Raw genomic sequence first — 17,612 nt, 5'->3', positions numbered from 1 at the left:
AAGGAAACTTATTCTAATTTAAAAGGGAGTCTCGCTGCTCATCCACCTGGAGGAACCCTCACTCAGTGAGGGGCTGGGCGCTTCATACGAATCACCTCATTGAATCTTTCCGATAACCCCTTAGGGTACGTTGTACATTTGCACCCATTTTACACGAGGCTTGGAGCAGTTAGGTAACTTGGCTAAGGTGTCATGGCTGGGAAGTGGGGGGGACTGAATGTAAACCCAGGGGAGCCTGATGGCAGGGCTGAGCTCATCATCATATTACGTTACTTTTTTCATTTGATCGGCAGGTTTTAAAAAACCATTTTATGTTGAGATTGAAAAAAAAAAGGTTTTTATGGAAGGAAAAGCAGCAAAAAGTAGATAAAGAAGACATCCTCCACAAACCGCTACAGACTCGTCTGCGTGGGCATGTATATAGTACATCTACCTTGGCTAACCTTGGGCAAGAATTTGCAATCTTCAAAGTCACGGTGAGGGGGCAGCAGAAACTCTTACGGGAGAAGAGAGCACACATGCGTATCACCAGGCCTATGTGCTTTCTTTGAGCAGGTGCTCTTGGAAACATGGTGGCCAGTAGGGGACAGATGTGCCACGCCGATCCCATTAGCCCCGGGGACGCACTACCAAGGGAGAGAAGAACTGGCTGGAGAATGTCACATGCCAAGGTATGCACAGCTTTCATGAGATCAACAGTCCTTCCCAGGAATCCTCATGTTGCCCTTGGTAACCACCACAGTGAAGCGCGTAGGCGCTCCCTAACTTTTTCCGAGTTTACAATCTGCAAAAACTTCAGGAAGCGAGAAATTTCTTTACAAACACAGACTTCCACTATGGCCCTGAAACACCCTCCTGTCCTTTCAGTTAAGGGGATGGCTTCCCCCTGCTGGACTGTTAGGCCCTCAAAGGCACGGGCCGTGTCTTTTTTATGCTGTTGTTAAACATGCTTTTATATCAATGTATACTGAGTCAATTTTCAATTACCCGTGTGTGGACTGTCTCCCACCATGGTGGTCAAAGTATACCCATTGGCTACAACGGGTTGACAAACTCCGAATCCAGCCTTGTTTTTGTATGGCTCTGGGCTAAGAACGGTTATTACACTTCTGAAGGTAAAACTGTTTTTAAAAATACCCCTTGGGTGAGAAGAGTGTTTTGACTTTGCCTCTTGACCTACAAAGCCTAAAAGTTTTACTATCTGGCCCTTTACAGAAAAAATTTGCTGAACTTTGGTCTAAACATCGCTGGCAGCTCCGAGTTGTGCCGTTGTAGGGGTGTATCCCCCAAACTCCTTGTAATATACTTATTTGCAATTCTATTGTAATTATTGAGTTCCTTCCACACAGATCTACTGCTGAACCATCTTCCTGTGCCCAGCACAAAGCATCTGGCTCAGAACGAAGAAGGGACTCAAAACCACCTTGTTGAAGAAAGGAATTGTCCACGCCATTCTCACACTCACGGGTGCCTTTCCATATTGTATGTCACTATGGTTTTCCTCCCTGTGTCTCTTTATTACCAATTTCCTTGGGCTTCTCCTTATCCTATGTGCCACTTTCCCTCACCCCTTCTTTCTCTAAAATGTAGAATTGGGCATTGTTAAGTACTTAAAATTATTTCTTTTTAGCTCGCGTTAGTTCCTGTAAAAAATCTGTAGGTGCCAGGCATTTGTTTAGGGGCTGAGAATTCAAACATAAAGATGCTATAACTCTGGCCCTTGATGAGCTAGCTAGCTGTCTAGAGACAAGACCAACGCATTTTGTTTGGAGGCTAATTTAAACAAATGAGAACAGCAAAATAGCAGAATCTGTATCTTTCTCTTTTAAAACAACTGAATTATTTCCTATTATTATGTGACTTTTAAACGATTTCCCTTGATGTCACTGTCACTTGATTGGAAGGTGGTTCCCAATTCTGGATACGGAAATGCAAATGAAATTTATATATCATTCCACAGGCATGACTAAGAAGGAAGGTCTTTGGTTAAGACACAGAATACATTTTGAAACTAAAGGGGGCACCTACTGGATTAGGATCTTACTTGAGACAAAGCGATTTACACATTCATGTTATTCTTCCCTTCCATTAGAAAAAATAGCCCCCGGACCCCCAAAACAACACAAAACAAAACCAACAACAATAACAGAATCGAGGAGACAGAAGTCAGGACACATACATGTAGGCTACACATATCCATTTGCACACAGGTTAGCTAAACTCTAAAACAGGTAATCTCAATGTTCTTCCAGTTATATTAACTTACTGCTAATCTTCAATAAGTTTTGGGGATCAGCAGATGCTGACACATTATCCACCTAATGTTGATGATATTTTCCTGCTTATATCATTTGATACTAACCTCGATGCCCTGGTTGTTGTCAAGACTAGAGGGTAACACGTATCCTATAACCAGTGATTAGTTAAAACCGAGAAGCACACATACAACTATACGCTCACATCCAACTAGCTGTAATTCTTGGTGTGTATCTGGGCAGTGGCGGGGTGTCAGCTACCCACAGTCTGGAATACTGACATACACATATACACATGCACACATGTACGTACAGGACAGGCACGCACAGCTGCTGCAGAAACCTCATTTGGGACTGACCCTCTCCCTCTTGTTTTGAAACCATGTTGGCGAGACCTGCGTCCCCCTGGTGGTCCTATTTTCTCTCTGACTGGGTGTGAGGTCTAACCTTCTCTCCGACTGCTCGGCCCTGCCACGGGGGACTCCAGACCTTCCACGGTTCTGGCCACGCTCCCGGTGGCGGCAGCCGACTCGTCTTGCCACCCCGCGCCTTTCGCCGACTCCGGCTCCAGCTCCGGGCTCTGCACCGAGTCGGGCACCGACTCGAAGGCGCTGTTCTCCTCCTCCTCGTCGTCATCCTGGGAAGAGAAGACGGTGCTCTCGGAGATCTTGGCGCTGTCCACGGAGGAGAAGCGGGTGTGGCTGGCGAACCTGCTGCCGTTGTAGCAGGAGGGGCTGTAGCAGGAGGCGCTGTAGCAGGAGCTGCTGTAGCACGAGCTGCTGTAGCACGACGTGCTGTAGCACGAGGGGCTGCAGCAGGATGCGTCGCAGCCCTCGCAGCTGTGGTCCCCGCCCTGCCGCGGGCTGGAGTCGCTCTCGCTCCCCGTGCTGGGGAGCGTGTCGCCACCTGGGACAGAGCCGTTGGCCAAGCCCGAGTGGCCCGGGGGCGCTGTGCCTGGAGTGGCCCCCTCGGGGGCCTCTCCATCCTCTTCCGGGGGAGGCGGCTCGGCGGCGACCGTGTCCACCTCGCTGAGTGCCTCCTTCTCCGAGGCATCCTTGAGGGTGGCCTCCTCCTCCGCGCCATCGTCGTCTGCGCTGCCGCCCTGCGCGGAGGGCAGGCTGTGCAGCAGCGTGTGGAGGCGGATGTAGTGGGTCCGAGGCGTCTCGGGCTCCCCACAGGCGGACGCGATCACCGTCTCCAGCTCGGACACAGGCAGGGAGCACGGCCTGCTCTTCCTCTTCACCGAAGCCCGCAGCTGCAGCCTGTCCTCCTCCTGCCCGCCAGCCCGGCTCTCTGTCGCCGCCTCCTGGGCCACTGGCTCCCCGGGGCTGCCCGGGGCTCGACCGTCCTCCAGCAGCCCGGGCAGGGCCGCCTCCCCGCCCAGGTCCAGCCGCTCGGCCAGTTCTTCCGCGCTCAGGGCGGGCTCCGTGTCCTCTGGCCAGGGGGCCAGAAGCTCCCCAGCCGCCTCAGGTCTCACACAGACCGTGCCATCATCTCCTGCCTCCGTGGTACCTGCGGCGGCCTCAACCGGATTGGCAAGCTCCAGGCTCTCGTTCCCTGCAGGGCCCACCGCGCTGCCCTGGCTCAGCTGCTCTGGCCCTGAGGTCCCCGAGGGCTCTGGTGCATTAGTGCAAGGGGGCTCCCCATGGCTGCTTGCCACCAGGTTATTCATGGGGCTGTCCTGAATTTCTGCAGACTCAGGTTCGGTACTCAGGGAAATCTCCTCATCATCTGCAGACAAGAAGAAAATGTCACTGTAGTGTTAGCCTGCTCCGGGGGACTGAGCCATCCTAGGGATTTCTGCCTTAGGATATTGGATGTAGGGGTTGATGAGGGCTTCCCATTGGTCAAAGCTCTGCTAAAAATACTGCAAGAATGAGTTCTCCTTATGTTAAGGACTACTTGCAGTCATGATATATTTGAGAATTCTGTTTCAAGGAACTTCATGTTTTGGTTAAAATGCCCAAAGCCTAGCATTACCCCAGTTCTAGGCACATAAATGTTTGCTACATGTTAGACCTCAGAGATGGGGGGCACGGTTTATAGTTCCTTGCTGGCTCCAGGCAGGACTAATTATATTGGTTCAGAGTGTTTACTATGGCTGGGTCCCCCAGGGTGGCAGAACGGGGTTCTTAGGTGACCAGAGAGAAGGAAAGGCCAATGATGGGAGCAACCACAGTCATTCAGTGGCTCAGACTGGAAGGTTTCCAACATATGGAGGTACTGCAGTGGAAGATAAACCAGGTCTCCATACCGAGCACCCATTCGAGGAGCAGCAGTCATGGTTTACCTCTACCTTCCCCCAGTTGCTCTATTGCATCCCTGCCAGATAGGAATTCCCATTTCAAGCCCTAGTGCTATTCACTCATCGAAGAAAAGCAATCTCTCTGGTGCACTGTAAAGCTGTCCTTACTGAAGGAAGAGTCAGTTTTATTCTCAGAATGTAGAAAATGCTGGATTTGAAAGGACGAAACAGTCAAGTGTTTTCTTACAATCTGCTTTGTATATTGGGCATAGAAAAGTGCAACTTTTGTTTGATGAGCGGGCAGTGATAAACTTCAGACCCTGAATTCTCAGAAGCTGTATTAGCTTTAATGGCAACCTATAAATGTGGCCCAGGAGGATCAGACAATTCTCAGTGTGATCTACACTTACGAGGGGGCCTGTAGGAGAAAAGCAAGAGGGGAATTAAGAGGCATCTCATCATTCTTATTTGGAGATATGTTTTGGCCTGAAAAACTGAACATGGGATGATTCTCAAGTTTTCTGTCCAACTTATAGTTTCCATTTTTCCTGTGATATTGTAAAAATCCACTGGGTAATCACAGTTCAACACTATGACGTGTATCACATTCATTCACTCACTCATGTATGTAATGATTCAATACCTGTTGAGCAAGTCCTATGTGGATGCTGGGAGTAAAATGATAAATTAGACATGGCTCCATACCCACGTTGGCCTCTTTTCAATTCCCACTCGAGTGCCTAACCCTCTACCTTTGGATCACCGAATGAAGAGGAGCCTCTCAATCCAGGGGACAACAGAGACTTCCCTGGTGGTCCACTGGTTAGGACTCTGTGCTTCCACTGCAGGGGGCCCGGGTTTGATCCCTGGTCGGGGAACTAAGATCCCACGAGCCATGTGATGTGGCCAAAAAATAAAAATAAAAAACATAAAAAGGGGGACAGCAACCTGGCTTCCAGAACAGATCACTGGCTTCTAGGCCTCACATGGAGAAAATGGATAGAGAACCATAAAACCTAGGACATGTCTGGAGAGAACAATGGTTATTGTATTTTGGGGAAAGGAACCACGCTCTGACACTCGGCTAGGACAACACATGAAAGTACATGCTGAAAATACCTGGGTGGATGGAGGAAGTGATCTCAAATCGGAATTGCAGCTGTCCACTCACATGATCTGTTGGAAGCCTGCGGCCAAGTGTGTAGCTGACCACCCTGTCCCTAGAAGGAAACAAACACCGTCACAGATCTGGTCAATACCTGTCCTCCTAAAGACCACGCAGTGTGCTTTCTGTGTCAGTGGGCGAAGGAGCCCAGCCCAGGGAGGCCCTGCTATTAGGAGGTGGTGATCTGCTCGGGTACATATGAGATGGTCCTAAGGGAACGATGGGAAAGTACATCTGCTCAACAGCGATGAAAACCTTCAAGAAAATCCTTATCGAATACTCCTAAGCAGGGATCAGGAAACTACAGCCCACGGGCCAAATCTGGCCCATCACTTGTTTCCATAAGGCCATGAGCTTTTTACATTTTTAAATAGTTGGAAAAAAAGCAAAGGAAGAGTAGTATTTTGTGACATGTGAAAATGATACGAAATTCAAATTTCAGTTTCCATAAATAAAAGTTTTATTAGAATGCAACCTTGCTTATTATTAAGTTTACTTCTTGTCTGGGCTGACTTCATGCTACAATGGCAGAGCTGAATAGCTGGGACAGAAACCATATGGCTTATAGAGCCTGAAACATTTACTCTGGCTCCTTATAGAAAGTTTGCCAACCTGTGTTCTAGAGAAAAAAAGAAAAAAAGAAAAGATATGGATATCCTTTGCTGCTTTTCCTGTGCAGGGTGATATTTTCCAAATATGCCCTTAATAACAGTGCCAGCAGCAGATGCGTGTCTTGCGATTATCTATCTATCTATCTATCTATCTATCTATCTATCTATCTATCTATCTATCTGTCTATCTATATCTAATATCTATGGAAGGATGCTGTCCTGGTTACCAGGGACCCTGTGGAGTGGTTCAGAAAGGGATCTGCTGCGGAACGGAGCAAAGTAAGACTTGTGGGCTGGGTCCACTGGCCCATGACCTCTGATTACACCAACTCCAGGGTCCCACAGAGAGACTCTGAAACTCCACCCTGGACTCTGGCACCATTCCCTCTTCCGACTCAAGGCAATTTTTAATTACTAGGAAGACAATTATCCAGGGAGAAATCAACCTGAAACTTTGCTATTATAGTTTCATCAACAATGCAGCTTCAGCAGAGCACATGGTCCCCTACCTTCGCCTAAATAGGAAGAGTGATTACCTTGGGATATTCAGAAATGAACAAATCCACTCTATCCAATAATAACAAAGACATATTCCCAAACCAGCTGTTACTTAGATAATTCTGTATTCACTTCATTTATTCATTTGTGACATTCAAATAAAAAGATAAGTCACTGGCTGGTAGTGTTTTAATGTTTCTTCCTAGAAAGCACCAGCATTATGAAACAACATATATCCCAGTGATCCACTGACTTCGTATTTCTATTTGGGAAGCCCTGGTTTCATGCTTGGAGTTTCTAGGAAGCCCACTGAATAAAGCATTATATGCAGGGAAAATAGAATGAGCTACAATATTGACATGGGCCTTGGTCAATATTATGAGGTAGGTCTACTAGGACCATAAGAGATCCTGAACCCCAAACCTCGCCGGAATCAGAGGAGGCCTAAAGACCATCAGACAGTGAGACAAAAATTAAATTGATCACGCTTTGCATTTGTTTTCCACGTTTTCCTTTCCTTTGCTTTCCACTCACTTTATCAACAAATATTTTTTGAGCCTCTCCCAAGTCAAAAGTGCTTCCGGTGATACACAGCAGGTAGTGCATACCGCTGCCTTTAGATAGCTTACATCCAGCTGGGGGCATGAGGCAGGACCACTACATAAAGGGCTCAAGGCAGCGGTGATATTTCCAATGTGAGGCTGAGGCAGGCATGGGTAGAGGACTTGAGGGAGGCAGACAGCCAGGCAGAGAGCTGCGGGCTGCGATGTTACAGGCCAAGGGATTGAGGGAGATTTCTGAGCTTTATTTAAAAATTTTTTTTTTTTTTGGCCGCACAGCATGGCATGGGGGGGTCTTAGTTCCCCGACCAGGGATGGAACCCACGCCCTCTACAGTGGAAGCGCGGAGTCCTAACCACTGGACTGCCCGGGAAGTCCCATGAGCTGCCTTTATTTTATTATTTTTTTTTATTTTTACGGTACGCAGGCCTCTCACTGTTGTGGTCTCTCCCGTTGTGGAGCACAGGCTCCGGACGCGCAGGCTCAGCGGCCATGGCTCGCGGGCCCAGCCGCTCCGCGGCATGTGGGATCTTCCCAGACCGGGGCACGAAACCACGTCCCCTGCATCGGCAGGCGGACTCTCAACCACTGCGCCACCAGGGAAGCCCTGCCTTTATTTTAAAAGGCCTACAGTTTGCTATTTTAAAAATGAACAGTTTGGAATCATTTAGTCTCTATGTGCCACAGACAGCTTTATATTCTTTAGGTATATTTTTGCTTGTTTGTTTGAGTGGAAAATGCAAACACCTTGTGTGACACACGACTGTAGCTTTGTAAATGTCAACTCCCTTTGGCTTGAGAATTAACACGTGTCTATGTGCACACGGCTGCACACACACTATCAGGTTCTGATTACATGTCCTTATGATAACTGTGAGTGATTCCAAAGTCCTTCTGAAAATCCAAAGAGCTTTAAATTAAGACCCTTGGAAATTCTGCATAATTTTCCTCATTCCTTTGATATCATTCTAAGTATTGCACTGAGGCATATCTATGACTAGAGAGTTAGTGTTTTCAAACATAGTTGCCATTACCTACGGAAATACATATTATGTACAAGGATTTTATCTGGACAGAGTTCAATGAGAACCTGAATGGACATGAATGTAGAAGATACAAAACACAGAAACATATTCTCATATACAACTGAACGATGCAAGCAACATAATTGTGGTTGCACCATAAGGATTCACGCTTTTAAAATTTCATACATATTATCTAGCATTTTCTATAAATACTAGTGTTTTCTAAGGCACTCTGGTCTAGTAACCCAGCATTTCATCTTGTTATGGAAATGTCACAAATGATTAAATCCTACACACAAGACAGGCATATGAATGAAATGTTATCCTTTGTAGTAAAACAAATTTTAATTTCTATCTGTACAGAAAAAATGCTGCATTAAGGGCTTCTTTCACTATAGTGTCTTAGGAATTTTTACTCGCTTGCATAAGTAACCAGTGGTACGCAAACTAGGGGAAAGAGAAGGGTCTGTTTAATTAAATGTTGTAGCTCAACAACATAATTAATGGGAGAAGCCAAGGAAATACAGCACCACCTTTTCAGTTCAAGTCTCTATGAGACTGTATTGTTGCCTCCCTTGGGCCTGGCCTGCTGGCTGTTGCCTAGTGATACTGAGCTCTTGGTCAAGGTTTACCCTATGGCATGTCTTTCCAGGAGTCTCTGAACGGGCATCGACAGCTTTCCCAAGAAGCGCTTGATGATGGGGCGGCTCTTGGCAAACTTGTCCTTCACCTCAATTTCCAGCACATCAGTGGGCAAGGACACAAAGCTGAATTGCTGCAATGAAAAAACATGTGGCATCAATTAATTGCAAGGTGAGAGAGCTGGTCAGTCCCCAGTCCATCTGCTTTGAGTGATGTCATTGTCAAACACCCCAGCAGCAATATCTCTATCTATCTATCTATCTATCTCAACCTATCTCTATCTATCTATCTCAAGGTTTTAGAAATGCTGCGAACCCTGTTTATTCAATAAATGAATAATGGTCACAATGAGATGTCTTCTCAGTGCTTAAAAATAAGGTCCTTTTCTTTTTTTTTTTTTTGGCCACTTGGCTTGCAGGATCTTAGTTCCCTGACCAGGGATCGAACCTGTGCCCCCTGCAGTGGAAGTGCGGAGTTCTAACCACTGGATTGCCAGGGAATTCCCTAAAAATAAGGTTATCCTTGGAGATTCAAATAATAAAATCAACTCACTTTAAAGGGAAAGAATGCTACCCAGGCCTCACCATACTTGACTGAAGGTATCAACCTACTTAAAGAAAGAACAAGCAAAACTCACCTATAATTAAGGAAATGCACTTCAAATCAACAATGCAATACCTTTTTTTTTCATGACTATAATGGCAGAGATTTTTAAAAGTTTGATCATACACCGCCTTCTGGAAAGTGGGAAGGGACAAGAACTCTCACACTGTATTGATGGAAATGCAAATTGATTGGACCCTTGGGACGGGAATTGGTAATATTTTTTGGCATTTAAACTACAAATTCCCTTCAACCCAGAATTCTACTTCTAGGAATTTCCCCTCTGGATTAACTTGTACAAGTGTGCAAAATACATATCTTTTATAAGGATGATCAACAGAGCATTATGAACAATTACAAAAGGCTGGAAAGATTTAAAATACACCTACCAACAGGAAACCGGCTAAATGAAGGACGGTTAATTTTTGAAACAGAGAACTCTGCTGCCATTCAAAAGAAATAGGTAAATAAATATGTTCTGACATGAAATGATACCTGACAAATTAAGAGAAAAAAGGCAAGATGTAGAAAAATGTGAAGAGTGGGATTCCGTTTGTATTTTGAGTTGCAGAGAAAATGCCTGGAGGGTACAATCCAAACTGAACTTGAGGATGTGGGCTCATGGTGGGGTTGGTGGGGAGAGAAAGCAGATCTTTTTCCTTCTGTTGTAAACTGTTCATTTTTAAAATAGCATACTGTAGGGCTTTGAAAATAAAGGCGACGACAATTAAAGGCAGACTGTTATCATCAGAAGTTGGCTTGGCTATCAATAAGTGTAGAAAAGGAGAGAGAGGAAAATATTTTCATTGCCCAGCTCAGACTCTCTGGGAGGGGGGAGTTGATTAAAAGTTATAGTACCCTTAATTGAGGGTTGTGAAACAGCTAAAATATATAACTACTTTCTTTTATTCTGATGAATTCCTAACAGCATTCTTTTCACCTTAGTTGATTTCTAATTTCAGAGGTTAAATATGTCAGGCATACCAATGTTAATATCCCCTCCATACCAGTCAGTATGGGCTGGGGTATGCTGCAGTAACCACCCAATTCCACATCTCAGTGACTTATGGTAGCAAAGTTTTTTCCTTGCTCACACTGTCATTGTGGGCCAGCAGAGGGCTCTGCTCATTAGTCACTCAGGGAGCCAGACTGATGGAGCAGACACACTCTCTAACACTGCCAGCCACGGTGACAGCAGGAAAGAGAACTCTGGAGGGTTTTCCTCCTGCAAATAAGTATTCACTTTCAAACCCAAGTCTTCGTCACAACTAGACACATACCCCAGCCAATCCTGCCACCCCTAGGGAAGGAGGCCTGTGAGCATCCAGGCTCCCTAACTATCTCAGGTCCCAAACTTCCATTTCTTCTGCCTAGTAATTCCATTCTGAAGTGTACTATAATGGATCTCCTAACCTAAAAGCTCAACCATAGGCTAGGCACATTGAACAGAATAGTTTATAATTTTCTAAATTACAATAATTTATATTATGATTGTACCTAAATATGCAATTACAATTATAACACATTAAATGACAATAAGATAGAAAATGCTTATTTTCCAATGCTAAGTGACAAGAGCAAGGAACAGGTAGCTCATGATCACAATAATGTGAATGAAATGAATAGAAAAAAGACTGGAAAGAATTACAACAAATTTCAACAGCAGTTGCTTTACCAAGTAAGATTATGTCCCCCACCCATTTCTTTCTGTGATGAACATGTATTATTTTTATAATGAAAAACGTAACCACCTTTAGTAAAACACGAGTATTTCTGGCACTAGCAGCCTGCATGGGACACGAAAGTCAGCTTACTAAGACGTTCTCTGAAACTTGGTGGTAAATCCTGAGCTCTTTTCCTCCCTCCACAAAGACTTCCTTCTCAGCCTCTCTTCACAAATCCACCCCTTCATGGCTGGCATCAACCCCTCCCCACCAGGCCCTTACTTCCATGCTATGGTTACTGGAGTCCATGTAAACTTCCAGCTAGGTCAGGTTCTTCTTTTTTTAAAAAAATTTTTATTGGAGTATAGTTGACTTACAATGTTGTGTTAGTTTCAGATGTACAGCAAAATGAATCAGTTATACATACATATATATATATACATTCTCTTTCAGATTCTTTTCCCATATAGGGTACTACAGAACTTGAGTAGAGTTCTCTGTGCTATACAGGTCAGGTTCTTTTAAGAACCAGTGAGCAGCTCAAAAAATATAAAAGTCTGCCTATTCCTGAGCAAGCTATTTGCACCCGTGGGTCTGAGGCCAGGGTGATGAATTTTGTCTGGCTGCTGACCTCGCTCTTACTTTGAGCCCCTGAAGAACTTGCGGAGTGAGGTGGACTTGGCTTTTTTTCCTAGATCTGCACATCTAAGTTCTTGACTTTCTCATGCATGACCTCACTGAACCTCAGCATCTTCAACTGTAGACTAGGAAAAGAAGGTTCATGTTGTGTAAGATTAAACTGCATCTTTTCCTCTCCATTCCTGGTCTATCCAGATTCTACCTGCCCCATCCTCTAATATTTCCTTCTCCTTTTGACTCTTTAATTATTGGACTTCTTTCAAATCTACGACCTTATTTCAGCTGGTCCTTAACAACCAGTAAGTCTATAAAAGTGATTGTAGTATCCGTAAACCAGGTTCAAATGCCTAGTGCACAGACAAAAGCTACAGTTCTCCTACTACTAATGCCCACTCTGTCTTTCCATCCAGAGGAATGGCCTGGTTAATGGTCAAAAGAAAAATCTGTGAACTATATCTGCACAGGATTAAAAAAAAAAAGATGCATTATTGATCCAAGCCCCTGCTCTTTGTGGAATTCTGTCACCTTGCATCCTAGTTCATCTGTGAAAGAAACCAATGTGGCAAATGAAAAAGCCAATCCTGGATCCTTAGGGATGGGAAGTCCGGCCATTTCCCACATCATCCTCCTTGAGGATGCTTGAGAGCATCTAAGGGTAACTGTACTCCATGCTTGGACCAATCAATCAATCAATGTCTCCTTATCTCTGCGTAAGTCATGAAACTATCCTAGATAAAGGAACTCCTGGTGTCTTGAGGGTCAGAGAGTAAAGTTCCATAAGTCACCTTTCCATTAGAACATTAAATTCGGAATTCTCTTTCCTGGCTGCACTTGAGGAACCAACTGTCAGACCTCTTATAATTGGCAACAGTGGCAGGAAGAAAGCTGTATGAGGCCCAATGCTGGGGCATGAGCTGGAATGACACATACAGTATTCTTACAGCATCAATCCTCCTTTTGGTTTTGTTTCACCACAGGTTGTGGGACTCTTACTTTTGCTTCGGGCCATTGGTACTTAGCCCTGGCTCCCATTAGAATCATCTGGGGAGCTTTAACAAAAATACCCATTACTGAATCCCATCCTTGACTAATTAAATTAGATTCCCTTGGGGGTAGAGCTGGGTACTGGTAGTGTTTCTAGCTTCCCAGATTACCATGCAACCAGAGTGGAGAATCGCAGTTCCCACAGTAATAATCCATTTTAACATAGAATAATCTCATTGTTATAAAAATATTTCTTAGATCAAATCTAAATCTTCCTCTGTGGCCTGAATATCTAGCCCAGTGATTCATAACATATTCTTCAAATCCCAGCTTAGTAGTACTATTAAATTTAATAATATTTATTTTTAATAATAATATTTAGTTTTTTGGTCTTGGCATTCTTATTAATAGCAGTAGACGGTAGTGGGCCTCTATCCAATAGATGCCAGTAATACCCTTCTAGTTGTGACAACCAAAAATGACTCCAATCATTGCTCAACGTCTCCTGGGGGCAAAACTGCCCTTGTTGAGAACCACCGATGTAGGCCTACCTTCTTCAATTTTCCAGAGAGATGTCAGACTAGTGTTGCAATATATGGGGGTATCTATTTATTTTGGTTTGCATTGTTACTCAATAGGCCACTTACAGAAATAAGATGCTTTATTTATTTATTATATTCTATCTTGCTTCAGAAAAGACACGGAGTAGATCTTCTATAAATAGAATTTCTGTAAACTGAACTTACTGAAATAAAAACAAAGTAGAGAACCAAAAGAAATATTAAATTAGAAATTATGTTAAATTACGGCAGCAGTTCCATAATGGGCAAGTGAGGCAGAGATCAGGAGAATGTTGGTCATAAAGCAGCCAATGGCTCAGAAGAAGGGAAGGGTTACTTATTCACTCAAAAACACCTCCTGAGCACTGACTCTGAGCTGGGTGCTGGTGACATGGCCACGTCCCTACGAGCTTGCAGTCTTATGCTGCAGGTAGACAATGACAAAACAGAAAGTTCCATGGTAAGAGTCCCCAGAGGCTCAGCCTGATGGACAGGTACAGAGAAGGGGTGGCGATGGTGGTGGGGAGAAGGCTAATGAACAGGTAGAGACAACTTCCCAGAGGAGGTGATGCCTTAACTAAGTCATAACAGTTAAGTAGGCATCAGCTGGATGAAGAAGGTGTGGGAGGAACATTCCAGGGAGAGAGGACACTATTGGCAAAAGGCTGAAGTTCACAGAGTGCACGGGTCCCTGTGGGAAATGTGGGTGCCTCACTGTGTCTGGATCATAGAAGGGGTCAACTTATTAGAGGAAACTGGATAGATAAGCAGGATCCAGCTCACAAACAGCTTCCTGGACAGAGCCTAGACTTATCCCAAAGGCATCTGGGAACAATGGAACTGAATTATGCAAATGACACACTCAGATGTGCATTTCAGAGACGTCACTGTAGTAGTGCTGAGGAGGTGTCCATAGATGGTCAGGCCAGGAGGCAGACAGACCAGCTGAAACAATGGAGAAGTGAGGAGGAAGCCTGGCAGGGAAGGAGGAAAGGGGTGGCAGATTTGTGGACTGGCTAAATGTCAGTGAGAGCCATGGCATGTGGGAGAGGAAGAGACCTCAAGTTCCCAAGGCTGGATTTGCAAGGTTGAGGGCATGTGGGAGGATTAATAGCTAGAAGAGAGGGGATGAGTGATTGAATGTCCCAAAGCAATGAAGGTACAGAGTGATGGAAATAGGGGTTGGTTATGGAAGGATATTAGGTTGTAAAGAGACAGCTGGGAAGCCTGTGATGTTTTCACATGATCGAAGGTGTAAGCATTGGAATGGATGGCTGGTGATAAATGGAAGTACAGGTCAATGGGATCGAGCACGTTAAGGAAATTAGGTCATTCATGTGGACTCTGTGATCATCCAGAAGAATGGTTGGTCTTGGGTAGAAAGGGAAGACGGTGCCACAGGTAGAAAGGACGAGTTGTAGCCGAGTAACTAATGGGACCCATTAGTGCCTTGATGTAGCCAAAACAATAAGCACATCAGTGTGAGAGGGGACACTATAATCAAACATGAAGAAATAGTTGTGGGAAGTTTCAGAGAAATGTTCAACATGATTTGGAAAGTATTTTCACTCAGGCATTTAGGGGCAGGTATGATAAAAGATGATCCCAGTCTGAGAGAGCAGAAGTGCAGCTGATTCACTTATGTCCACTCATAAACTTACGGAAGTCGGGAAAGGTTGAGAAGGGAAAAGTGGTAGGGATGGTTGACTTGTTTTGGGTCATGTTACATTCAAAGAGCTAGGAGGATGTTGAGGAGTAAGGCAGGAATACCAACTCGAAGCCAAGACTGGATGCCTGGTGATGTAGGGGAGGAGTGGTCCTAACTGTTGTGTGAAATAGGTCATGATATGCAGTTAGAGGGGCATCTAGTTTTGCCTCTCTTCTCTTGCAGACATAAGGGGAAAATAAAACACCAACTCCATTCACAAGAGGCTGCCTGGTGCGATTCAGCCGACACCATTATTCATTACTAATGAAAGGTAAATGGACTAGGCTTAGCGCTTCCTGTGCAAAGGTTCTCCAAGGAGAAGGAAAGCAGGAAGGAAGTAAACGGAGCATGCAAACTGCAGCTACTCTCCCTTAGAACCTTGCATGGTATGTGACTTTCAGTTCAGGTGGCACTATTCATTGAGCTTAAAAATGACACTCAAAAACAGCGCTGCCTAAAGTCAAGGATAACAATAGAAAACAACTTCACTAGCAGAGCAATCATTGAGTCAGGAGCAATGTTTTTCTCTCTCGCTAGCAATGTCACAGGGTTTTATATTAAGAGGTGATGCTCTTGGACTCTGGGCATAGGAGACCTACCCCTCCAAGCAGTGTGTAGCCTGACTCTACCCCAGGAAGGACATGCCAGAATCCTGTTGAGATGTGAGCCTTGTATCTGCAGAGAATCTAACTGCTTTGAATATTAAAGGCTGCTCTTACAAATCTGTGGTATATGGAAAGTTTACACGTCTTCTTATGCATAAGAACAAGGGAACTGGTCTTGACTGGGCCTCCACCATCTCCGTATCAGGCACTGAGAAAACTCAGCCACAGAAAAGAATATTATTAATTTTATTTGCAGGCACTGCTGTGGCAAAATTAGGCCAAGATTTAGGCTTGGCAGAGTGGGAAGCAAGGTCTGCAAGTGTGTGCTTGTAAATATGTAATGTTATATACTTATATACTATATATAAAATACATCAGATACAAAAGTATGTATTATACTTACTACTTACATGTATTCTATCTATATCTGTATCTATATCCATATTCTTAACCACAGGCGTCCCTAACCCCCAGGCCACGTAGCAATACCGGTCTGTGGCCTGTTAGGAACTGGGCTGCACAGTAGGAGGTGAGCGGCAGGTGAGTGAGTGAAGCTTCATCTGTATTTACAGCCGCTCCCCATCGCTCGCATTACTGCCTGAGCTCCGCCTTCTGCCAGCATTATGGCGAGTTGTGTAATTATTTCATTATATATTACAATGTAATAATAATAGAAATAAAGTGCACAATAAATGTAATGCGCTTGAATCATCCCAAAACCATGCCCCTCCCTCCCCGGTCCATGGAAAAATTGTGTTCCACGAAACCAATCCCTGGTGTCAAAAAGGTTGGGGACCACATCTACATGTCTAAGTCTTTTGCTTCTGAAGATGATTCACTTCAATGCCTATAAAAAGGAATAGGATTAGATTACTAGATTGAAAACCAAGAAGACCAAAATTTGCTGTGTGATCATAAGCAACTTAATCAACCTTTCTATGTCTACTTTATAGTACCCCTAACAGAGAAGAAGCACCGTCTGCACAGACTTTGTGGGTAAATTGTCATCTTCACTGTACAGTTCCTCAAATGCATACCTTGGTCATCCCTGCATGTTCTTTGTACCTCTAGGAGCCTATATCCAATCAGTCATTGAATCTAAACTCTCTAGAGTCTGTTCTCTCCTCCCCACTTCTGCTGCCACTGGCCAATGTCATTCCCTGCCCATGGAATAACCTCTTAACTGGTCTCCCAGTCTTCAGCTTCTCTCTTACAGTGGCCAGTAAAGTTATGTCTCTGAAACACAGATTTGGTCCTTTCGTTCTCTTGCAGAATAACTTTCCCTGATTTTTTTCTCACTCACGGGATGAAATCCAAATTTCCCAATGACGCGTTTGGTTCCTGCCAATCTTTCCACCTTCACTTATTATACTCATTCCCTGGCAACCTCATTTTCTTTCACACATTTTCACAGACTTACTATCTTCCTAGAAGGTGTTCTTTCCCAACTTCCTGGCCATGCCAAACTCCTACTCATCCTTTAAACACCCATTCAAATAAAATTTCTTCTGTGAAGCCTTTTCTGACTTTGGGAATCACCAACAGAGACAGCTGTTTTTTCTTCTGCTTCCATATCTCCTCTATAGTTTTTATCACGTTATTTATTTTCTTGTGGTTAATAAGGATGCACACAGAAATGTGTAATTTGAATATGGAAATGAACATTGACAAGAGAGGGAATCAGTGACTGGCTACTCCTGGAGGTATTTCCACCAGAAGTCACATATTGATGCTGCAAAAGTGGAATATAATACAAGCTTGTGTGTAATCTAAGATGCACTCTCTATGAATGCTAGATTGCAACTTCAGTGCCCAAGCCATTTTAGTTATTGTTCCGGCAGAAAATCT

The 17,612-nt window shown here is 44.4% G+C and overlaps 1 protein-coding gene across 1 annotated transcript in view; it reads right to left on the bottom strand.

The window, feature by feature from the left end:
* The window catches only part of HECW1 (HECT, C2 and WW domain containing E3 ubiquitin protein ligase 1), a 260,620-nt gene that overhangs the window by 112,650 nt on the left and 130,358 nt on the right, over window positions 1-17,612 (bottom strand). Inside the window, exons 6-8 of the mRNA XM_027123988.1 lie at window positions 8,992-9,134; window positions 5,620-5,720; window positions 2,703-3,986 (exon numbers count right to left, since the gene is read on the bottom strand). Coding sequence (XP_026979789.1) covers window positions 2,703-3,986; window positions 5,620-5,720; window positions 8,992-9,134 — 1,528 coding nt within the window. The remainder of the gene's footprint in view (window positions 1-2,702; window positions 3,987-5,619; window positions 5,721-8,991; window positions 9,135-17,612) is intronic.

This window comes from Aethalodelphis obliquidens, unplaced genomic scaffold (assembly GCF_003676395.1).
Source record: "Aethalodelphis obliquidens isolate GAN/ISIS:26980383/991018 unplaced genomic scaffold, ASM367639v1 scaffold27, whole genome shotgun sequence".
NCBI classification, from domain to species: domain Eukaryota; kingdom Metazoa; phylum Chordata; class Mammalia; order Artiodactyla; family Delphinidae; genus Aethalodelphis; species Aethalodelphis obliquidens.
This window is presented reverse-complemented; position numbering and strand designations above follow the sequence as displayed.